At 41.1% G+C, this 24,233-nt stretch overlaps 3 protein-coding genes and 1 non-coding gene across 5 annotated transcripts; all 4 read left to right on the top strand.

Annotated features, from left to right (window-relative positions):
- Nucleotides 1-6,953: 6,953 nt before the first annotated feature.
- Nucleotides 6,954-8,240, top strand: LOC104435323 (xyloglucan galactosyltransferase KATAMARI1 homolog). The gene has a single exon (XM_010048097.2). It carries the CDS (start codon nucleotides 6,954-6,956, stop codon nucleotides 8,238-8,240), a length of 1,287 nt encoding a protein of 428 aa, XP_010046399.1.
- Nucleotides 8,241-8,582: 342 nt separating this feature from the next.
- Nucleotides 8,583-8,654, top strand: TRNAG-UCC. The gene has a single exon. It is a non-coding gene; the product is annotated as a tRNA-Gly (tRNA).
- A 306-nt stretch (nucleotides 8,655-8,960) lies between these two features.
- LOC104435322 (PGR5-like protein 1B, chloroplastic) lies at nucleotides 8,961-12,891 on the top strand. Its single transcript, XM_010048096.3, has 7 exons — nucleotides 8,961-9,428; nucleotides 9,818-9,880; nucleotides 9,986-10,072; nucleotides 10,506-10,740; nucleotides 11,430-11,503; nucleotides 11,680-11,778; nucleotides 12,482-12,891. The coding sequence occupies exons 1-7, from the start codon at nucleotides 9,189-9,191 to the stop codon at nucleotides 12,572-12,574; spliced, it is 891 nt and encodes a 296-aa protein (XP_010046398.3). The 5' UTR covers nucleotides 8,961-9,188; the 3' UTR covers nucleotides 12,575-12,891.
- A 2,871-nt stretch (nucleotides 12,892-15,762) lies between these two features.
- Nucleotides 15,763-22,325, top strand: LOC104435321 (oxysterol-binding protein-related protein 3C). Of its 2 annotated transcripts, XM_039305888.1 has the most exons (11): nucleotides 15,763-16,058; nucleotides 17,041-17,134; nucleotides 17,475-17,591; nucleotides 17,703-17,775; nucleotides 17,859-17,977; nucleotides 18,227-18,348; nucleotides 18,733-18,909; nucleotides 19,070-19,214; nucleotides 20,233-20,411; nucleotides 20,530-20,777; nucleotides 21,779-22,325. In XM_039305888.1, the coding sequence occupies exons 1-10, from the start codon at nucleotides 15,961-15,963 to the stop codon at nucleotides 20,774-20,776; spliced, it is 1,371 nt and encodes a 456-aa protein (XP_039161822.1). In that variant the 5' UTR covers nucleotides 15,763-15,960; the 3' UTR covers nucleotide 20,777; nucleotides 21,779-22,325. The 2 variants fall into 2 exon arrangements, with proteins under 2 accessions (XP_039161822.1, XP_039161821.1); XM_039305887.1 differs by lacking the exon at nucleotides 21,779-22,325 and having other exon boundaries at nucleotides 20,530-20,965.
- Nucleotides 22,326-24,233: the final 1,908 nt, after the last annotated feature.

Raw genomic sequence — 24,233 nt, 5'->3', positions numbered from 1 at the left:
AATATCGACCTCGTTAATCATCTTCATCTGTTCTTTCTCTTGCCCGACGCCCCTTTGATTCCGCCTATCAAGGGAGCTCATTTGACCTGATTGTTTTAGCCTCTTGCGCCTTGGTCTCTATCGCTCTGGCACGTCTCTCCCTCTGTCTATAATGTGACCTAACAACACCCCCCTTTTTTTTTCTTTTTTTTTTTATAATTTTGACTTCGAAGAGCATCTCTTTTGCGCAAACATTTCCAAATGCATCCAGCCTAGGGGTCAGGTCAACTTAGTTGTTCGCTGATTGCGAGCCCCACACGTGTTTCGCAAGTTTTAACAGTCGCGATTATAATTTGTTCACGGGCAACAAGTCTCGGAGGTGAAGTATTCTTTCTAGAGACACTTGTTAGCGTGTTTCTAGTTTTCTCCAATAGAGTCGGGAGTGATGGGGAATAAATTTCGACGACAGAGAATTTAATGGGTTGAGATCACCTTGTCCATAAGATGTTTCCCATCTCTAAATATGGATCTTTCCCGTTTGCCCCTGCTTGGGGCCTGATTGATGGTGGCATAGGGAGTAACCTAGGTCAAAGGTCAGTGAGACTCGAGAGCTTGATTGCCGATAGAGAAGTGACCTCGCCTTCCGGATAGGGCAGTGGATGTTAATCGAATGGCAGGGGCTCCCTTTGGTCCCTTCCACCGATCTCACCCTCTTGCCAGGACATGAAAGTGGCCTAGCGCTCGTAACTCCCCCATCAATGCTCTAACTTACCCTGCCCTATAATTGTGCTATGCTTGCCTTTCCGATGGAGTACCATGTCTGTGAAACTTCGTTCTCTTAAAGAGGGACCTTCGACGTGCAACCGTCACTGATTCGCATGTTGTTGCTTTCATTTCAAGCATTTTTCAAAATGTCTATGACTTCTAAAATCCACATACATTGAAACTTCAAGTGGCATTATGTGTACCTCAGCATCACTCATTTGAATACCTAAAAAAGTAATATATATAAATTGAGCAAGAAAAGAGGGGGGAATTTATGCGGATGGGTGATGTGTATGGTCTGTCATGAGCAGGCCTTCACTATCATGTAGTTTATCTTCAACTACTGCAACATGGGGATGCAGAAAATTGAATATAGATTGGGACTTGTTCGATCAACTTGCAATTCCTTTCCGGCCTTAAATCGACTTGATTTTGAAGGGCGGATGAGGCCTGTCCGGGGACGTATCAGATCACATGCGGCTCTCGCTTCGAAATTTATCAAGATCTGCATGTGGGAGGAGGAGGAAAGATGGAGACCGGATAGACAGCAGAAGATTGCCTTGACCATAAGCATGTGAGAGCAAGAGATTTTGCTAAAAGGGCCAAATAAATCTGTCCCCACCTTGTTTTTTGGGGGAATGAAAAAATCTTATGTTATTCATTTATTTTATCGAATTTTCTCCTTGCCTGTGGTCATCTAAGATCACCACCATGATATACTTACATGGCATAATTTGGAATTTTTGGTTCTATTTATATCTTGGCCCTGTGAATTGCTGTGAGCCTAGACAATCTCTCTCAGGTGTTTGGGTGTGTTTGGGAGAGCATTTGGAGAAATTCTTTCGGGAAATGCAAAATACTTTATAAAATGTCAATAGTGTTTGGTAAAGTGTAGTAAAAGGTGCTAGAAAGTAATTTTGGTTTAAATATTATTTAAAAAAATACTTGCAAAATATTTTAGTTATATCTTTTAAATAATTAAAAAAAATGAAGCTTAGCAACCGGTAGCACTTAAAGGTTTTTAGAGCCCTAAAGTGCATTTTCAAAGCTGCACTAAACACATTCGTAGTTTTGTATGCTATTATGAAGTTAATTTTTAAAATGGGTGTCCAACCCCAAAAGGCAACCTTTTGGGAGTACTTGCAAAAGAATAATTTTTTTTTATTAATTTCAAATTATTCTATTAATAAAAATCTCCAAAACAAAAAAACCTTTTATTATGAAACAATCGTTATGCTCATTTCAAAAAGCAACTCTCATGCAGTGTGTATTTGAAGTCAAGTGAAGTATCGAGCCGACAATTTTTCAGCAATTGAAAAGGAGAAAAGGAAAACAAGAAGCCAAGTTCTTGCTATAACGCTAAATAATATCTTATCTAGAAAAAGGGATTTCATATTCATTTCGGGCGTCGATTGAATCTTTTCTATTGCTCTCCGCGTCTCTCCATGTGTACAGATCCCCTAAATGCAGCTCAATTAGGCGCCCCTCAATCACGAAACAAGGAATGATTTTTTAAAAGAGCGTAGCGTAAAGGGTAAAAGACCCTTTCCCACTAAGATTTGGGAGGTGGGCAAATTGATAAATATTTCTAGCCAAGTGCTGCGGCCATAATCGTATGCAATGGGTCAATGACCTGCGATTTCTCCGGAACGCCTGCCCGATCTTTACCGAACCGCTTTGGGTGGGAAGAGGGAACCGAGCATCTCAAGACACGCGACCCCATTCTCTCATTAATCGCAGCACGCCTCGGCAAAATCGGTTCCCCCGACTTTACGCAGATTCAAAAGAAAGAGAGAAAGAGAAGGAACAGCTTTTCGGGGTTTCTCTGTCTGAAAGGAAGAACGCCCACTTTCTTCCTTCCTTTTTTTTCATAATGCCAGCACTCCATGTTAAAAGCCATTAACACTCGATGCTAAGAGGGAAAGAGATGCTTTGAAATCTCTGGGGGGCCAACAACTGCAACAACCGCCCTTAACTACCTCTTATCATGGCCTTTGAAAAGAAAAAAAAAAGAACGACAGTAAGTTCATGATTAAATTGCGGGGTCAAAAAGACCAGAGGGACAAGCAATTATAACAACTAATCAATCAGGAATTTCTTTTTTTATGTGGACCAAATGTCCAGATGAATTCTAGTTCTATATTTTGCTTTCGATGCCGACAACTAATAATTAACTGTTGATCGCTTTCCAATTTCTCCACATGTAACCCCATGTGCGATCAGATTAAGCGATCTATCACAGTTGAGTTTGAATCTTGCGCATGAGTTCTCGCAAAGTGGATACAAACTCGATGTTGGCATTTGCAAGTGACTAGTCACGTTTACACTATGCTCAGTGATGCCATTCGACCCACAGAGAGCCTTCCTATCCTTCTACCATGTCTTGTTGACACTCTAAAGTGGAGTATGCTCAACTAGACCAAATGATGTTTCAACTCATGTTGCGTCAACTCAAGACTATGTCATCGGTAAGTAAACTCATTCGAACAATCCAATGAGTCTGTTTGCAATTTCAAAGTTGTCTAAATATAAGAATCAATTGAGATGTAGGTTGTCTATAAAATGAGATTACAAGAATATGAGATGTGTCTTGTAGATAATACAAAAGTATACTAGACTTTTTAGTTAAAGAGTTTTTGTATTATAAGATCTACAAAAAGGAAAGGGCTTTGCATTAACGAGCGCCTCCAATATATTTATTAAGCATGCATCATTTGGAATGAATCAATTTCTGAGAACACTAAATTGTACTAAACCGTCGACGTGTCAACCTGCAAGCCACGTGCCTAGGCCCCCATTATGGCCTGTAGTAACTAGTTGTGATGACCGACGTACTGGGCCGGACCGTGCAGTTCGCCTTGCCATGCAAACCCGACCCGACCCGACCCGTTTGCAATCACTACCACAAAACCTCCCCAGTTGACTTTCGGCACAGGGAGAGTAAATGAATTAGGTGCTATTGGAGAGGGAACTTGATGAGTGCGCACATCGCTCGGTCACCTAACACGCGCTCGGAGAAAGGTGAGAGAAATAAACACCCCAAAAATCAAAGGGGCCCCCCCCCTTCCCCTCGTTCTCATGTGGTCCGCGCCTTTGCATTCAATTTCGCAAATCCAATCATGATTTCGTCCACCTCGAATTTGATTACTCACCAACCATCACGTCCATTTTCCAAATTAAGAATCGCTCGCAAGCCTCTAAACCCGATCCCAACAACTTCGTACTCCCATAACGAAATCCGTATCCTCCTTAGACCAGCATCATCATTCACCGGTCAAATGAATGAATACGTAGTAGTACGAGTTTGTCGAGGTGGGACATACAAAGATCATCTAAGTGCTCCGATATTACATTGGTTCCTTTCTTTACACGAGATTTGAGCATCACTAAAGTAGAATCTAGATATACGTTCGAGAGTCGGAACCATATTCTCGAATTTATAATAACATATTGTTTGAAGGCGCTTATTTGACGATGTTACTGATGTGTAAATTGTAATCACGAAACATTGAAATCAAGCAACGCATGAGATTTTTCATGTTGTTAAAAAAACAAAAAAAAACAAATGCACAAGCTTTCTATATATTTCTTTCTCTGGTTTTGTTTTAAGAATGGATATATTTTATTGGGGAAATCACCAAAAAAGTTTAAACCCATCATCTAGTTCTAAACTTTTCAATTTAACCAATTTACTTAAAAACCTCTTGACAATTTGTAATGTAATCATTTCAACCAATTTTGTTAATGATTGTTAACATGGACGCTAGCCATTCTATGTGACATAGACGGCCAGCATTGATATGGACAAATTTTGCATTTTTTAAAAATATTTCATATTGAAAAAAAAATATAAAAGAAAAGGACAAAATGGTAAAAAGAGAAAATTTCAGAAAAATCAACGATTGCCAACCCAAAATAATTATATCAGCAAATCTTCAAAAAATTTAAAGACTAAATTAACTAAATTAAAAAGTTTATAACTAAATTCACATCTATTAAGATTTTCCTTTCGGTAATTATCCTTGTTTCGTTCAAAAGATATGGAGCTCATCAAGGGCTGGGCTCACTTTTCTTTAGAGATGGCAAATGGGTGGGTCGGGTCGAAAATGAGAACCCATATTTGACCAATTTAAGCCGTTTTAATCCATATTTTTTATCGTGTAAATCTTATGACTCATACCCGACCCGACTCATACTCGACTCATACCCAACCATATTATTGAAACACATTTATATTTAACTCAATTTAATTACTTAAATAAAAACTTCACACCAAATTTAAAAAGTAAATAAAATAAAAAATGTGAAAAATCTTTAAATTAAGATACTTTTGAAGAACTCTTAATCAGAAAAAGTTTGATGAGCTAATAATTGATATGAAAATAATATTTGTTCAAAACAAATCTTCTTGAATGCAAGAATACATAGCCTCTTAATTGTAATTGTTTTTAATTTTGGTTGATTTATTGATTTTAGTTGATCAAGTTAAAAATTACATTATGATGTTTTGAATTTCTATCTACCAAATATCATAAAAAAAATCGACTTTTTTGTTATTTTAAAACTTTTTGAAATTATTGTTATTATTACTTATTTTTCTTTTCTTTCTTTTTCCTCCTCCTTCTTCTCCATTGTTGCTCCATCGACGGTGACCGGCCAAGCCGCAGTCCGGCGAGATCAAGGCTCCGCCGTCCGGGCGAGCCCGAGCTGCCGAGCTTCGTCGCGGTCGGTGAGCTCGGGGCTCGGCCGATCCAGGCGAGCCCGAGCTCCGTCGCGGCCGGCGAGCTTGCGGCTCGCCAGATCCAGGCGACCCTGAGCTCGGCCATGGCCGGCGAGCTCGCGGCTCGCTCGATCCAGCCCGAGCTCCATCGCGGCCGGCGAGCTCGCGGCTCGCCAGATCCAGGCGAGCCCGAGCTCCGTCGAGGCGAGCCGCGGCGGCGAGTGGCGGAGGCGAGCGGCGGAGCGCCGGAGGCGAGCGGCAGAGGTGGGTCGAGCGTCACTGAATAACTGATATGTTTTTACGTTTTAAGTTTTGAAAATGGTTCTGACCCATTTTCGACCCATATAAAATTAAATTTAAAATGGGTCGAATGTGGGTTATGGCCCATTACAACTTCATAATTCACATTCGACCTATTTGTGAAAAATATGGGTGCAAAATGGGTCCATGGCCCAACAAAAGGCTTCGCTTGTAGGGCCGAGCTTCTCGAAAGTTGGCAAGTCAATGTTCGAAGTTCAGTAAGGAGCAAATGAACAAAATGACGGGCATTGCTCCTTCAGGCCCAAGACAGGTACAACTTTGTTCTGGAGATGAAGGTTGTTAAGGACATGCTCATCGGCCCAGCGGTCTCTTCGATTCGAGCTGCGTAACGTACTCTCATCGGAGAAGATAACCTAACTGAACGAACTGAACCGAAAGATATTGCCCAGTCGGTTCCCCATTAAAGCCCATTTGCCAGTTTGCTTTCTAATTTCGTCTGTCTCGCCTGTTTTTCAGCCCGCTCGCTATTACCTGTCTACCTCCGTAGTTCATCGTTAATCTGTCAAATGCCGGACTTTCCTCATTCCAAAGATGACGTTCCATTGCCAGAAGCGAAACCGAAACTTCTTTCTCACTTCCATGGCTCTTATCTCAAGAATAAAGGAATTAACGGATTTCCTAGGGACGTGAACAAAGAGGTATGAACATTTCCTCCTTTCGCCTTCTTTATGGTTCTCCGGTTTTAATCTAGTGCGCAGCTTGTTGGCCATGCGATGCTTGATTTCCTCGTTGTTTCTTGAGGAATAAATCTCCGTCTCTCTCTGTAGCTAAACGGAATACACGTTCTCTCGTCATTTCGTGCAACACGAGTATTTTCCTTTTCTTGATTTTTGGTGCTGCACGGGGATGATTATGTCAAGGGCCGATTGATAACCTCTTGGATCGGTCTTCTTTCGGACCGTGACAATTACATCTTACATGCCGGGCAGAGCTCAAAGATAGCAAAGCAATGGAAAAAGCGCTCCTTGCTAGGTGTCGGAATCGATGGTGGTTGGTTATCTTGGCTGGCTTTCTCCTTTGGTTCGCATTGATTTTGTCGTTCCATGCAAATCCTATCCATTTTGTAAATTATAGCTCTATAGATCTTGCCGAGAATTACTCTCAGAGCAACAATGTACGGAGCGACCATGCAAAAAATAAAGGCGAGACTGGAAGACCGTTCGAGGGTATGAAGGAGACTAATAGTTCTGTTCCTAGTTCGGAGATTGCAGAAGAGAAGGTAATTAGGCAATATAGAGAAGCTGATTCGATTTCCTGCAAAGGGCGGCATGTTTACATTCAAAAGCTGCCGAGGCAATTCAATGAAGACATGCTCAGGCACTGCGAGTCGCTTAATAATTGGACGAATATGTGTGACTCGTTATCAAACTTCGGTCTTGGTCCTCAGCTTCCTAAGTCCAATAAGGTTCTAGGAAACACTGGTTGGTATGCCACTGATCAGTTCTCATTGGAGGTCATTTTTCACAACAGGATGAGACGTTACAAGTGCTTGACCGATGATTCCTCGGTCGCTTCGGCAATTTTCGTGCCCTATTATGCAGGTCTCGATGTGGCTAGATACCTGTGGGATTCTAACAGAACCTTGAGAGATGTCGGTCCTTCCGATCTAGTCCGGTGGCTCAGAAGAAGACAGGAGTGGAAAGTCATGGGCGGAAGGGATCATTTCTTAGTCGCTGGGAGAATCGTTTGGGATTTCAGGAGGGAAAATGACAGACCCCCCAACTGGGGTAACAATCTCGTGCTTCTGCCCGAATCGATGAACATGACCATATTAGTACTCGAGTCTTCGCTTATAGATAGAGGCAACGATTTCGCCATACCATACCCCACCTACTTCCACCCTTCGAAGGATGTGGAAGTAAGGCAATGGCAAAGCAGAATGAGAAGGCAAAAAAGGCGTTACTTGTTCTCATTTGCAGGTGCTCCGAGGAAAGACCTGTATAACTCTATCCGTGACAAGATCATCAGCCAATGCCGTGCTTCAAGAAGGAAATGCAAGCTATTGGAATGCGATTCCAGGGGACACCGGTGTCACAAGCCGATTTTCTTGATGAAGCTGTTTCAAAGTTCTGTCTTCTGTTTGCAGCCTCCTGGGGATTCGTACACCAGAAGGTCGGCCTTCGACTCGATGTTGGCAGGGTGCATTCCCGTTTTCTTCCATAGCGGCTCAGCTTATGACCAGTACAAGTGGCATTTGCCGGGTGATCACTCCAAATACTCCGTGTTCATACCGGAAAATCACGTAAAATATGGGAAGGTCGTGCTTGAGAGGCGATTGCTCCAGATCCCGAAGAAGGATGTATTGGCCATGCGAGAGGAGGTGATACGGCTCATTCCGGCTATCCTGTATGCGGATCCGACGTCGGAACTAGAGAACTATGAAGATGCATTTGATCTATCGGTTAAAGGTGTTCTTGAAAGGGTCCAGAGGATTAGAGAAGAGACGTTAGGCTAGAAGAACTTCATTCAGCCCCGGTTATCACTCGGGAACCTTAAGAATCTTGGCATGTAGGAAAGACATGATTCTGCTGTACAGTCGGTCTATTGTAGGATCTCCCATTCTCTACAACGGATAAAAAGAGTACGTAGATTTCATTCAGCCACAAACCAGTTGTCTGATCTCTCGTTTGAGTTATATATTCATATTATATCTCCTTTTCTGGGTTTCATCCGAGAGGGAAGATCGTGGAGTCTCGAAGGTCTCGCTCGCACCGTTACAAGAAAACAGCAATCAGGTGAGGAAGGCAATGCTTATTTTATTAATTAATAAAATAAAATTAGATTACCTAACGACAAAGCGTTTGTAGTCCAACGGTTAGGATAATTGCCTTCCAAGCAATAGACCCGGGTTCGACTCCCGGCAGACGCAATCCTTTTTTTTTCTTTTTTTTTCCTATTTATATTCCCTGAGTATAGACGACGTCGTAGGAGGACAAAACAATGCCAGAAATGACAAAGTGCAGGCCCCGAATTCCTGCTTCCTTTCCTTTCTGGGCACAAAATCCACAACCAATCACATCCCCCGCGAAATATCCACCGGCCCGATCACCGAGCCAATCAAAACGGAAGGCGACACGTGTGGCATTTACTCGATGTGATGGATTCGGGATTGATTACCTCCAGATACGATACGAAGAAGAGCCAGACGCAGCCTCGGCCGCCGAAATCAAAGAGCCCGATCCCCGTCAGCGTCGGGGGGGCATTCCCGTCTTTTCGCTGCCTGCAACGACCGGACGGCGGAAGACAGCCCCTTCGTCCCACGCCACTCCCCACTTGTGGCCAAGACGAAATCGCCCTTCCCATTCTCGGAAAGGGACACGCCGACCCATTCCCGACCTCTCGTGATGGCGCTTCTCTCCTCGCCCCCGCGCCACTGAACCGAACTCCTCCCCCCTCGATTCTCATGGCCGGCACGAGCTCCTCCGTCGCGCCGCGCGCGTTCGGGCCCGGGGCCGCCGGGCTCTCCCGGCGGGCCCGGGTCTGTTCCGCGGCTCCGCTTTCCGTCCGGGCCCCGACGCGGATCCGCGGGATCGCCACCTGCAAGCAGGGCGAGCTCGGCCTCGCCGCCGAGGCTCCGTCCTGCATATTCGTCGGCCCCATCGAGACGGCCAGTCAGGAGACTCTCGAAGCTCTCTATTGTCAGGTAGGAGTTCGCCGGCGATGGTTTGCTTTTTGCCTCTTTCTAGAGGAGCGAATTAATTGCGCGGAGCGGATACCGACATCGATGTCCTAATTCAGTTCGTGATTTGCTTGATGCTGTTTCTTTTCTCGTGTTCTGGTTGTTCTTAGAGCATTATCGGACTGTTCTCTAACATATGTCGTCGGACTCTTCGCTTGTGAAAATCGTGTATCTAATTCCACTGGTGTTGGGACGCTTTAGCTAATTTTCAGAATCAGCACGTACTGAGCTTCTGAGCTCAGGAGGTTCTTCGCAATCGAATTGTTCAGCTTGGACTTTTCTTTTTCGTGATTGTTGTCATTTAACAATCCGCAACAGTCTGAGAGGAATTCTCGTCTTTGTCTTTGTCCTAGGCACGAGATGCGTACTACAGCGGCAAACCTCTCATAGTCGATGACATGTTTGATAGAGTGGAGGTAAAACCAGTACAGCATTTCGATTTGCAATGCTCAAATTGTCCTCTTTTTTCTGTCGAAGTCTTTGTTTTCTCCCTCTCTTATTTACATAATGATTCTGAACAGCTAAAACTCCGGCGGTACGGTTCCGATACAGTTGTGAAGTATCCTCGCTGCAGTCTCAGGCGGCAATCGGTGTATGCAGATGCAGAGGTAAAATGTTTAGGTGTAGCATGGAATGCCTACAATAGTTCCTATCTTTGTTTGGATGAATCGATATGGAATTAGTTCTTGGCAAAATGTTTCCCAATCGTCACTTACCTAAATTACACATTCATGCGGGGGTGCCCACTTGCACTCTTTGATTGGTTATCCACCTTTGTGAGCATGAGCCATGTCTGTTTTCTTCATCCTCTTCTGACTTTACCACCCAATACAAATCATCTTGCCATTCATTTTGGCATTCCCTCCATCTTTTTTCCGGTGCCATTGCAGTTCAGGAAACATTATGAAATTTGCCTGTCCACCTCTCTTTCACGGTGGAATCAAGAATCTTTCTGTGGGACTGTTGATAGATTTTAATTTGTTAAAAGGTACTTTACATTTTTTCTTCACTACAAGATTGATTGACATGGACGTAGGGCAGGAAGATTTGTCTCAGGCCTTTGCCCTTGCCAGCATATGGATTCTGTTTCTGGCATTTGGAGGCTCAGCATTTATCGTGCCAGTAGTTTACACTGTCAGCCTGGCTTATCAAGATGCATTTCATTCGGGGATTTACAGCACCCATGCCTCTGCTCTAGGATTTCTCTCTGCTGTTAATGGCTTTCTTCTCATGGCAATGGGATCACTTGTCGGATATCCAATTGTTTCAGCTTCTGGTAAAATTCCTTGGCCCAGCGCTTTAATGAAGTACCACAAGATGTACTAATTAAGATTCCATGTTTGTGAGAGATAGTTTCGGATTTATCCTGTCTTTTCCTTTGAAAGCAAATTGCCTTTCTTCTGTTGTTTTTTTTCTCTCGACAAGTCTCCATATAAAATTTTATAATCGTCTTCTAGAGTATGATACTCTCATAATTGGACATACTGCTTATTGGCATGGGAAATGAATGAAGAATTAATAAGCTGAATGCGATAACATGAGTCATGAGGTACTTCCTTGGGTACTTGGACAAAAATTAGGTTGTCATCGTGGTCAGCACATAGATTACTGGACTTACGGGAGACATGTGAGGACAACTGATTTATTTTTGTAAATGAATTTTTGAACAAGCCGGAGCCAGGGATACACACATAATGCTTAAACGCCTGCCTGATTTGATTTCCAAGATGCTTAGAAACATAAGAAGTCATATATATTGTTGAGGAACATCTTCAGTTAACATAACTTTGACGGCTGCAATTTGAGGAAGATAATTGTTTGATGCGCCTCTTTCCTTGCATGTCGGTGAACAACAGTTGTTAGTATTGCATAATATGTAATCCATCTGTTAAATTCTTTGAACAATATAGTTCCTTCACGGTTATTGCACAGAGAATCATTTATGCTATCTTTCTTTTCTCATAGTTGGGGTACTTCAGGGCTTGTGGAGGAAAGACTTGGCAGCTTTGAAAGGGGCTTGTCCAAATTGTGGAGAAGAGGTATTTCTTAGCATGCCTTTTGACTGTCATTGGTCTAGAGCTGATTGGGTCACTCTGCTTTTCACTTTGCTTTAAGCCTACATCTGCAATAGACTGCTTCCTGATTTTGGAACAGAATTAATGTAGGAACTTGCAATATTTATCTAGTCACTGCTTCACATTGTGCCGTTTTGCAGGTTTTTGCATTCGTGAAGTCAAACCAATCAAATAGCTCAGCTCATAGAGCTGATTGTCACGTTTGTGAATGCACATTAGAGTTCCGCACCAAGATTGAGGTACTGACATGCATGTATATTAACTGATCTTCTCATATTTATTTAGGTTATGGTCATTTTCTTCTGTCTGTCCCTCTGGAGATGTCAGTACTCGACATAGGAATGGGTTATATAACCTGTATTACACGGGGAAGTGACTCCTTTGATTTCTGTGATTGTTTCACATAAGCGCTCAAAACTTTCTGATGCTTTCCTATATATGCAGCTATATTCGGGGTCGATGTTCTGTAGTGATTGTTGACTATATACATCATTATCATGTCCAATCATGATATTGAGAACTTGAGCTCCAATGACCAATTGAAAGATTCTGTATTTTGCAAGCGATTATTGAAGAGAAAATGGATTAGAGAACTTTTTTGCTGTATGGTTTCTTAACTTCCTTTTCCCAAATCTTACTGGTTGCAATCTGCAAAATAGAGGACATATATCTTCGGTAAAGAAGGAAGAATCTCCTTTTCATGAAAATATGTTAGCCTTGCCCTTACAAAAGTCAACAAAGTTTCTGAAATTGGATATTTCATGCCATGGGAACACCAATTGATGAAATGTCCAGTATAGCACATCATTTAACATGATGTGAAGGCGAAAAGGAGGAACAAGATCGTTCATCATGCTGTATTGTAGTCTGAGAGCTCCAGCACTTTTGTCTCTGAGTAGTTTGCGATGTATCTGATTAATTTGTTATGTCTTCATCATGCAGCAACCTGCCTCGAGCTTAGGCAGACGATGGATTTATGGTCGTGTATACCTTGTTTCTCGGAGAGGCAGGACCCGGCGCCAAGTATGGATCTGAAATGTTTTCCAAGGCATATGCGAACTGTCATTGCTTTTGCGAACTGTCATTGCTTTTTGTACAGCGCTGGAATTTCTTCATTTATGTCCAGGTTGGCAGGGTTTGTCGAAATTGGCTTACCAAGCAATTGTTAGTTGCGGTATGAAATACCCAGTTTCTGATACTGTAGAATAGTTACGCTGTAGCCGCCCCTTATAGGACAATCAGGGAAATAATGTCGGAACGAGGCTCAATCTTTCCTTCGTATTAGTGTTCTGGTCCCTGGAACATCAAAATTTTGAAGCACTGGTATGAAGAGTTGAATTAATTTCGCTTTAGTTCTTTTCTCAGTTTCGTTATGTCTTTGGTGGGCAGCAAATCCACGTAAGATTGAAAAAGTTATAAAAAGAAAGTCACGTTTTGTTTTTTTGTCAACTTAAAATTGATGGAGATAACAGAAAGATTCAAATGCATAGAAGGTTCAACTTTTAGAATTTAAACACACAAAATAAAAGTTTTAAAACTTAATTATATTGTAGTAACGAGTTTTAGAACTTATTCTGTAATTATGTCCATTTTAATTAGGCTTATTTACTAAAATCAAAAGTGCATTTCCCTTCTCTTCATCACGCAAAATTGAAGTTGGATTTTGCGATTATCTCTTCTTTTTTGTTTTACGCCTTTTCTGAACACCCTTGCCATCATTCGGATTTCTTTTCGAGGTTTCTTTCTCGGACGGGGAGCATAAATTTGTAGGCTCTTCATTTTTGGTTGGAATAGGTTTGATGTCGGTTGTGTTAATTTGAAAAATAATCTTTACATCATCAAGTCGGACATGAAATTATAGATGATTAGATGGAATTTCCTGAGGCATATGATTTTTAAATTTTGCTTCGTTTCTGGTCTTCGTTTGCGTTTGGTTGTGTTTTTGTTTAAAAATTGTTCTGGGTTAATGCAACAAAAATAAATAGGGAAATTTAGATAATTTTTTATTTCTTTTATTTTTCTATTTTTTCTTATTTTTCCTTTTTTTCTTTTTCTTTTTCATTTTCCTTTTTCTTCTTTTGGCGGTCTTCCCCGGCTGAGGCGAGCTCGCCCCGGCCGGCCGCGGCCTCGCCGAGAAGGATCTACATATGAAATGCTCTGGGGCATCCGCGAAAGCTTTGCCTATGGGGGGCGAGCTTGCGGTCGCCCGGCTACGGAAAATCAAAAAAAAAGAAAAAGAACAAGAAAAATAAGAGAAAAAGAAAAAAAGAAAAAAATGTGTTTCTGTTTCGAAGCAAAAATTTGTGTTTTTTGTTTACATTTTTTTTTTTCGTTACTGAACAAAAGAAAAAAAGGCAACAAACGCACACAAACGCGTTTTACATTTTTTTTGTTAGAACACGAGCTAGGCTCTCGCTTGCTCTGGGGCATGCGAAAGCTTACTTGCGGTCGAACGGAAAATCAAAAAGGGAACGGCTTCTTAGGTGGACACGAGCCTAGGCTCTCGCTTGAAGGTTCTCCAGCGGCATAGTTGACAAATCGATGGGCACATTCATTGCTTTCACCAAGGACATGAGACGAGACGTGACGTGCTGGCCACTACGAAAGATCGTAGAAGCTTACAAATCGCCCATCTCAGGTTGTCTCCTCGTACGTGTTGGCTCGAGGCTTTCTTGCCCAAGTGATTCTCTTCGCATCTGAACATGTCGCGAATTCACACCTTAAGTCATTAAGACTAGATCTTCAGGTCAGCAAAAGCTTTCTTGAAAAGTTTCCTCATCACTCCATTCCCATAAGAACCAACACGTGGATCCAGATCATCCCATTAGAGCATCATCTCCATTTAAATTGAAAGTATAATGGACAGTGAACATGGCACCTAAAGAATACATCCGGTGTGTGCCAGCTAAACACATGAACTGTAGTTTCAGGAAAAAGCAAAGGATATTCGCAGCTAAGATCGACCGTGAGTTTGCTTTAAAACCTTTATGGATGTGTCGAACAGACATGAGTGAATCGAAAGTCAAAAGATTAAGCTTCTTAATCAGAAAAACACCATCACTACTTGAGGCCCATAGAAACTTAGTCGTGAATTCTAAGATTTGTTCGCGAATTTGATTCCCCTATTGTGCGCAGACCTTCTGTCTTAAAAGGCAAAAGCAGTAGCGTTTGATTCCAAACAGTGATTTCGTTTGATTAGGTTCCATTCTTTTTCTATTTTGAAAAAAGTATTTATGTACTCCGGTTCAACTCTATTGCAAACCAAACCATATTTACATCTGCTCAATCCCTATTTGGTTGGATTTGAACAGGGTCTACTCTATAGCATAGAGTACTCATTGGGCATTACTTAGACTTTATTTATTTCACGAAAAAAGAATAATTTGAAAGACATTCTCTTAAATATAATTATTCGTTTCGCATAAAAAAGAATAAATGAAAATATTTTCATTGTTTATAAATTTATTCAGACATAATTTATTAGTGATAATAAAAATTGAATAATTACTTTAAAAAATTATTTATAAAAAATATTTTTCAAATCGTTCATTTGTTCGATGATTGAAGTGTTTAAAATTCTAAGATTCGCTTTCCACTGCCACCCTTCCAACATGGAAGGGAGAGGTGAGGGTTAAATCTCCGCCTTCTCGTGGGAGAGGGGGTGGGGACGCGTAAGTTTCGGGAAGTGGGTTTCGACTCCATGCTACTGTGAAAATAAGACAAAGTGCGAGAGTGAGTGTAGAGTAGGAAAAAGTAGGACTGATAAAAAAAAAAAAATGTTTAAACATTATCGCGAACAGTCCCGAACATAAATTGAAATTCGTCCCGCTAATCCAAGCCCATCGAGCCCAGCCGTCGTCCCATTGCGTCCAGAACACCAAAGTGGGGGGGAACGGGAAGCCACGATCCACGCGCCGCCACTCGGCGTGCAGAACACGTCCCCCAGGGATATTTTCGGGTGTCTCGCGTTGCTGCTACTCGCTAGCGCAGACTCAGCTACTGCTCATAACGAAGCAGATCTCGCCCCCCTCCCTTTTTTTTTCAAATATTTTTTTCAATCTCGTCGGAAAAGAGAGCGAAAGAAATCGCGCACGAATCAAGCCCCAAAATCGTCTTTTCGCAAGGAAAAAGGGAAAAATGGAAAACGAAAAATCAAAACCGCCAACGAGTCCTCGCTGGTTCCTGCAATCAAACCCCCTTCCTAATATATATTTATTCTCAATTCTCTTCCTGTCTCTTCGAACGTCGTTTCACTCGCGATCGCGAAACATTCGCCGAGTCCGTCGAGGAAGAGGAAGAAGAATCCGCCCGCCGTCTCCGATCTCTCTCCCGCCGGCCCGATCTCGTGCCTCAGGTCGAGCCGCCGAGCTCGTTTGTTCGGTAGGAGCTACAGAGAGGGGGAGAGAGAGAGAGAGACAGGGATGGGGAGTCCGAAGAAGAATCAGAGCAAGGGCTTCTTCGCCGCCATGAGCTCCGGGCTGTCCATGTTCGGCAACGCCGTCCACAGATCCGTCAACGGGTACTTCCTCGCGTCTTGCTCCATCCTTCCGTTCTCCCTCGCCTCGCGATGCTGGTGTGCGCGGCCGTTTTTTCCCCGAGCTGCGATCAGCTCCCTTCTCTTCCCGTGCTCGCGCCCTTCGCCGCCTCTGCTTGTCCGAGTCGCGTGAATAATTCGACGCGTTCGGTGCTTGATCTAGTGATTCCAGGCCTCCGCGTGTCGATTCCGGTGCGACTCGAGTTTTCCGGAAAGTAGTTCTGCTGCTCGTTCGCGTTTTGCTTCTGCTGTTTTGGATTCGACACTGCGAGCTCGATTCGCGTTTTTCTGCTGTCGTTTGCCTGTGGTTGGCCGGTGGTTTCTAATTTAAGTAGGGAGATTAAGATTTGATGGAAGGATGCAGCTCATGAGTTCGGTTTGTACGTCCATCATCATGGATCCGAGGAAGTTGGACTTCGATGCAAACGGTTATGATCTGATGATCAGTTTGCTTTTGGTGCCACATGCACGTAAATTGAATTGACTTAATTCAAGCTCTTAATTAAAAGAGGCAAGACTTCATGAACTGGCTTGATGGAGCATCTGGCTTTAAATAAGTTCTTTTTCGTAATTTTTACTTTTGCTTGATGGTTTGCTTCGGTCCTTTTATGCTGCAGTGACGATTATTCATTGTGATGCATATTTCCAATATATATGCATGTCGTATATGTTCTGGGACCTGCTTTTGAGCCTTCTTTTTTATTTTGAAACTCTCAAAGCCATATTGTGGGAGAAAATCTACGTCCTAAAGAACCTTCTTAAGTTCCTCTTGATTATGTGTTAACATGCTGAAAAGTATAGTGGACTCATGGCCATAAGATCGAAAAATGATTAAATTGCTGATTATTGATGGTGTACCTTGTTGGCAATTTGTTATTCTTGTAATCCCTATGATGAATACAATTGTTTGATATAAGTATTGGAGATGTGGTATTGGGTTGTGTATAATCCTTCTTATTTCATCCAGATTGCTTGGCTATGAAGGTTTAGAAGTCATCAATCCAGAGGGAGGCAAAGAAGATGCAGAAGAGGAAGCTCAGAAAGGTAGATGGAAGCAGGAGGTATGTTCCTACTTTGTTTTTTTCTGCTGGTTTTTGCATTTAAAGGAACACCGTGCTAAAGATCTTTAAGGTTTCTCTTGTTTGCAACTTCTCTTGTAAGCCTCGGTTTGAGTTCTGCTTCTCATGCTGTGAAGTTCTGAAGAAAGAAATTATGTGTTTATGAGTTATAATTCTGCTATCAAGATATTGTTGCCTGTCTGCCTAATTGGCATTACTTCTTTGTTCGTGTGCATTTACCATTACAACATTTAGTTTGACACGTCTCAAGAAAAATATCTTTGTGCTTTAGAAAACTACGTTTCTTGCTCTCTAATGTCATTATGTTCTCCTTTTTCTCTAGGACCGAGACGGTTACTGGAAGATGATGCAAAAATATATTGGCTCAGACGTCACATCAATGGTGACACTTCCCGTTCTTATTTTTGAGCCAATGACAATGCTCCAGAAAATGGCAGAGGTTTGAATTGCTTTTTCTGGGAGGGAACTCATTTTTTTCTATTTTTTTATTTTTTTGTTTCTACTTTTCTCCCTTTTGTCTGATGGCACAACGTATGCACTAATTTGACAGTTAATGGAATATTCACATTTACTGGATCGGGCAGATGAATGTGAGGATCCGCACATGCGATTGGTCTATGCGGGTAATTGTCCTTTGGAATTTCATTTTATTAACCCTTGCAAATACTGTCTAGTAGATGATTGAGTTCTTCAAAAACATTTTCAGCATCATGGGCTATATCAGTCTATTATGCCTATCAAAGGACGTGGAAGCCTTTCAATCCTATTCTTGGGGAGACTTATGAACTGGCAAATCATGGCGGTATTACTTTTATTGCTGAGCAGGTCAGCGTTAAAAAATAGTTATCTCCGGGAGAATTTTGCCATTAACAGCTATTCACTTATTGTCGTCAGCATATACTCGTTTCAGCAGTTGTTGACTTATCAGTGTTGTTTCTTCTGAATAATTACTTATTCACATATTCTGAATCATTTCATTAGAGCGACCACATTGTTAGAATACATCTGCACTTGTATTTGTAATGCCACATTACATCGATTTTCAGTAATTAATATGTGCTGTGTTCATTTCAGGTCTGTCATCATCCTCCAATGAGTGCCGGGCATGCGGAAAATGATCATTTTACGTATGATGTGACATCAAAATTAAAAACCAAATTCTTAGGGAACTCTGTTGATGTTTATCCTGTAGGAAGGTATGAATAATTTTTTCTAATATCAATTTTGCCATTTAAATTTTCTCGATGTAAGTGTTTCAGTTATTAGAATATCTTATCTTTTTCATTTGGCGTGCAATACATTCATTATTCTTGACACTTGTAGAACCTATATATCATCTCTGATAATTACTTTGATCAGTGGATGAATCCTTTTCACTGCCTAATTGGGGGTGTTTTACAAGCCGGACTTAATTTGTTACTAAATTGGAGTTGGTAATTGCTTGTGGTTTGACTTTTTGTTCACATGCGGGACCAGTGATTTATTGTCCATTGTGATTAGAAGAGGATTGAGCTTTGTTGCACATTTAATGACAAACTCCTGAAGCCATCAATGATGGATAAGTGGTTATCTGATTGCAGAACACGTGTCACTCTTAAACGAGATGGTGTGGTTTTAGATTTGGTGCCACCCCCAACAAAGGTTAACAACCTGATTTTTGGACGGACATGGGTTGACTCACCTGGGGAGATGGTCATGACAAATTTGACTACTGGAGACAAAGTCGTGCTGTACTTCCAACCGTGTGGCTGGTTTGGGTAATTAGCTGCTCTGTATTCCTGTACCCCTGCTTTTTTTTTTTTTTGGTGTTGGTTGGGCTGTTCTTCCCACCCTTCCCCTCCCCCCCAAAAAAAAAAAAAAAAATGAAAAATTTGCTTATCACTGATCTTGCTCATGAATTACGACAAATCATTGCAGAGCCGGTCGTTATGAGGTTGATGGTTATGTTTATAATGCCGCCGAAGAACCAAAAGTCTTGATGACAGGGAAGTGGAATGAGTCGTTGAGTTATCAACCATGCGACTTGGAAGGAGAGCCTCTTCCAGGCTCAGAACTAAAAGAGGTTTGACCAGTAAAATGTCTTGCATTTAGAAAAACTTCCCTGTATGAGCCAACTTTTTGGGTTCTCTGCCCCTGTTCCTTATTCTACTTCATTGTTAAGGTTGTTATGGTAAATAGCAATACTGCCTGTCTCTTTTCCATGCAATCAATGCACTTATGCCTTCATTTTGGACTGTTTCTCAGTAGGGTCAAATTATGGAGCATGGAAGCTCAAAACATGAGTGAAAAACTGGAGAGAGAATTGAATTAAGGGGCAATGGAGTTTATGTTTACAATAATGCCAAACCGAGTTTCTTTACAAGAGTAGTCTACCCAATCTGTTTGTTTGCAACATTCAGCTACTTCCTGTTTGCTTTTATTATCTGTTAAGAGTTGAAAAGTTGAAAGTTCATGGTCCTTTTAACATTTTCCAACCATGCCTTCACAAATCTCCCTTTGCCCCCTTTGGGAATAGAATACTGTAAATTGATCTTTTTCGTTGGTTCTATACATAACTGTTGTCTTGCTAATACTCATTTGTTAAGTTTGTCTACCTAATTGCTCACTATTATGAGCATGGTTCTTGTATAATGTTTAATTTACTTATGAGATATGTTTACCAACTAAAGGGTTTGGCTGGATCTCTCCATCTTGTCTATTGCATGTGGATCTTACTTCAACCTAGGTTCCTAACACACCTGCCATACACATAACAGGAAGAAATTGAAAAAATAGATAAGATGAGAAGAGAATGAGCCAAAAAAGAACATGAATTCACTGCTTCCCTAGGTATTTGACTATAGGTAAAGCTGTGTGAGAGGCAGCTCCAGAGCATGAGTACTTTACTGTGTTTTTCGAGTTTATCTCTTTATATTGTCTATGCCTCTATGCTCTCAGAATTGAGTTTTCACAAACTGTGTGGGTGTTGTATATTCCTTCAGTACTTCTTAGCTGTTAAAAGCGCTGCTCTTATTGACCAAAGTTTATTTTTTGTATCGTTTTTTAAATAGCTATTGACCAAATGTTGTTGTTATCTATAGGTCTGGCATGTTGCTGATGTTCCAGCAAATGACAAATTCCAGTATACTTATTTTGCGCACAAATTGAATAGCTTCCAGACTGCTCCTAAGAAGTTGCTGGCATCAGATTCTCGTTTACGTCCTGATAGATATGCACTTGAGAAGGGTGATCTCTCCAAAGCTGGCGCTGAGAAGAGCAGGTCTCTCTCTCTCTCCCCCTCTCTTTGGACCAAATTTTAAACTGAATTACACAGGCACTCCAAATTCTTTTTTAGTGATTTACCAAGCCCTTATGTTTTCTTTTTGCTTGTCTTGCAGATTGGAGGAGAGGCAAAGAGCTGAAAAGAGAGAACGGGAGTCCAAGGATCAAAAGTTTACCCCTAGATGGTTTGATCCAACTGATGAAGTCACACCTACTCCTTGGGGTGATTTGGAAGTTTACAGTTACAATGGAAGATATATGGAGCACCGAGCTGCTGAAGATAGTTCTGACAGCAGTAGCGAGATTGATGTCACATCCATTGAATTTAATCCGTGGCAATATAGTGATGTATCTACGGAATAAGGTAATCCTGTGTTAGATTTGGCTTGTTGGACTATGCAGATTATTCATGGAACTTTCTGGTGTGAAATGTTAGATCAATGCTTCTTGTAGCCTGTTAACGTCAAATTTTTGGTCTGTTATGTTCTTTTTCTTTTTTTCCATTTTGATCTTAGTTCATTTATTATTCCCAAATATGGTTGAAGTTATGCTTCTCTCGTGCCTAGAATTTATTATGTTCTTTGTCTTTCGTGCCTAGAATTTATTACGTTCTTTTGTGGTTTTTATCATTGTTTTGTTGATCTACTTTGAATCACACAACTGTCTGTAGATTGATGAACAGAATCAATAGATTAAGATAATGAAGTGTCAGAAAGAATCGTGATCAGAACTTAGATTGTCAGTTCTGTACTAAACGGATGCAAGAATGAGGTTTCAAAGCTACCTGAGGAAGAGACTGAGATATTTGACGGATTAATCAATTTCCTTTTGGGCTAAACGTAATCAACTTTGACTAAAGAGTAGTGCTTCGTTGGATTTAGATATCTCCTGGCGATGCTGTGAATGGCCTCACTGACTGTTTGCAATAAGGTTTTTGTGATTTCTCATCTTGGAAATGCATGTGAGCAAACTATATGTTCAGCTTGATCGTGTCTTGCTCTTGGTGGACCCAGTTACTTGACGTTAAGTGACAAAAGACCAACTTCATTATTACGTGCGGAGAATGCATTATGATGTAGGGGTGTTCATAGGCCACTGGTATACCATGCGAAATGCTTGAGGGCAGTAGTATTCATGCCTGCTTATCACACGACAGACTGGTCTGGAGAGTGGTCACCAAGGTCAAGTTATTGTTCTCTTTCTGTCAGTTCCAGAAGCTGGGCTCTGGAATCGAAATTTATGATTTGATTTGTCGGTGTCAATTGAGGATTAGATGCAACTGATCGCCTTGATATATAGCATGTCCATCTCTTTGAAATTCGTTCCTGAAGATTCTTGTCGCCTGCTTCCTCGAATCTTTCTCAGGTACATGATTGTCCCACTAACAGAATGCCGAAATTTATGGAACCTTTTCGCTTTTCGAGAAAGTGTGTGAGCAACTGTACGTGCGTGTTTGTTCTATATGGTCTTAGGCTTTTCAGTCTTATCTGGAGAGAGCATGAGTACTCGAATTAGCCAGAGTTGGGTTTCGTGTGACGAGGGACTACACTGGTTTCCCGAAGATTTGCAACTTTTCCAAATTCTCTCCCTCCCTCCTTACAACCTTGTTACTGTAATGATAGTGAGAGCATTGATGCTGCAACCTCTGGGGCTTCAGGCAGGCATTATCTATGTGGAGTTTACAATTTACAGACTGAAGGCAAACGGATGGGAGATGAGACTTAAATAGGTTGCGAGCACAAAGGATAGACTTGATTATGGACATGCCCTGGTGAAGACTCAATGAGGTAGTCTAGATGTTTCAGCAAACGAATGAATGCGCCCCATTTCTTGTGTACCTCGGTACAGTATGTGGGAACCCGAGGCTTCTTGAAAGCATAAGCTTGACTATTCAATTTTGTCCATTCCCCTTGTGTCACTAACTCGAATATCTCAGTCTCCTATTTACCAGGGTTAACTACATCTTCCACCTTTAGGCAAATCCTGGATGACGACAATATTTACTTCCGCTGAGATTCTTAGTTGAGAATATAGTAAATTTGAACAGGTAGTTGGCCACCTAATCTGAATCTAATCCAAACTTAAAAACGTTACTTGGCTTGGGCAGGATTGGGATATACTTCACCTAATCAGTGTGGACATACTATTGTTGTTTAAACCAAATGTCGCATAAATTGAGCATGAACCGTTCGGAGATTCGATCACAAAGGCTGCGTTTGGCAGTCAGGATAAAATTCGGGATAAGATATGATTTATCCTATCCTACGTTTGGTGCTCACTCGGACGGATAAGGTCGGATATAAGGGGGATATAGACGGGATAAAATTATCCCATGGGAGGTGGGATAAAGGTGGATAGGATTTCTAATGTCCATAATAGGAAAGTTATTTTTCTTAAATAACAAACTTATTCAATTAATAAAATCGAAATCATATTTCAATATAAATAATATTTGAATTCTAATTTAATAAATTAAAAATTAAAAATCAATTAATCTTATTTTAATTTATATATTCAACTTTAATTCTATCTTATAATAAACATTCAATCTATAAATTAAATATTTATATTTATTATATATTTTAGGTATTTTTGTATTTTAGGTATGTTAGTATAGTTTCTTGTTTGATAAAATTTTATTAAAGAATTATGAAAGCGGAAAAAGGAAATAATAATGAAAATAATATAAAAAGGAAAAATAAAAATAAAACTAAGGAATAGTGTTACGAGAAATTTTCACCATCTCCGTTTATGAACATTTAGGTTCATTTATAATGATATGTCGTTTATATATATATAAAAATGTATATGATATGATGTGAACATATCCGACTTAAATATTACGATTCACCAAACAATGGACGGATATAAAAAAATCCTGCGATTTTATATCCTATCATATCCACGTCTATCCGATTAAAATCCTGACGACCAAACGTAGCCAAAAGTGAATCAAAATCGTCATTGCCATATTTTCAATTTATCACTGGGCCAATCACTTTGACAATGCGCTACCTAATAATTTTGCTTCTTTTGAGTGAAAAAGAACTGATGGGAAGTAAATTGTGAATGGACTGTGAAAATTAGATCCTCCCGTAAATATGTGGCCTGCTTTTTTACTCCTCTCTAATTGGTATTCAACCCCCAACAAGGGTCTTGAAAGATAATAATTGTTTTGTTGTGCCAAATCAATCGATCGACCGTATGCCGTCCAATTGATTTGCTTTGCAATGGAGACGAGTAACCTGATAGCTCTGATTAACATCGAATTATCAAATAACAAATAATAAAAAATGACATCTTTGACTGGAGCTTTGAATGGCCTAAAAAATTGGTGGCGTCCCCTCCCTAAAAACCACATGCCCCCATCCAATCCCTTGGCCCGGTTTCCACTTCCACCACCAGAAACCCAGTTACCCAGAGGCAACGAAAGACGGTCCTAGAGCCACTCTAGAAGCGCCACGCGTGACCATATCCGTAAGCCTCTTTCCGAGCACTTTTCTCGTTCACTAATGTCAAAGCCGGAAGGCCCGACCCCCCATGGCTTTTGCTTCTACAGCGGCACGTGCGCGGACCTCCGCTCTCCGACGCGACTTTAACCCCGACAAATGGGGAAAATATTAGGCTATCTTCACCTTTAACGTACTTCGTGAAAGCCACTCCCGAAATTAAAACTCATCCCTTTAAATTTGAGTACATACGTAATAATATCCATCCGGTTTTATTTAATAAGCGACGCATTCACACAAAAAAAAAAAAAAACAATATGTAAGTATTTTCTGAAGAAATCACGTGCCATCATGAGCACATAGAAGTGGAA

Source organism: Eucalyptus grandis, chromosome 2, assembly GCF_016545825.1.
Source record: "Eucalyptus grandis isolate ANBG69807.140 chromosome 2, ASM1654582v1, whole genome shotgun sequence".
Classification (NCBI taxonomy): Eukaryota; Viridiplantae; Streptophyta; class Magnoliopsida; order Myrtales; family Myrtaceae; genus Eucalyptus; species Eucalyptus grandis.
The sequence above is the reverse complement of the archived record's forward strand: the minus strand, read 5'-3'. Positions and strand labels throughout refer to the sequence as shown.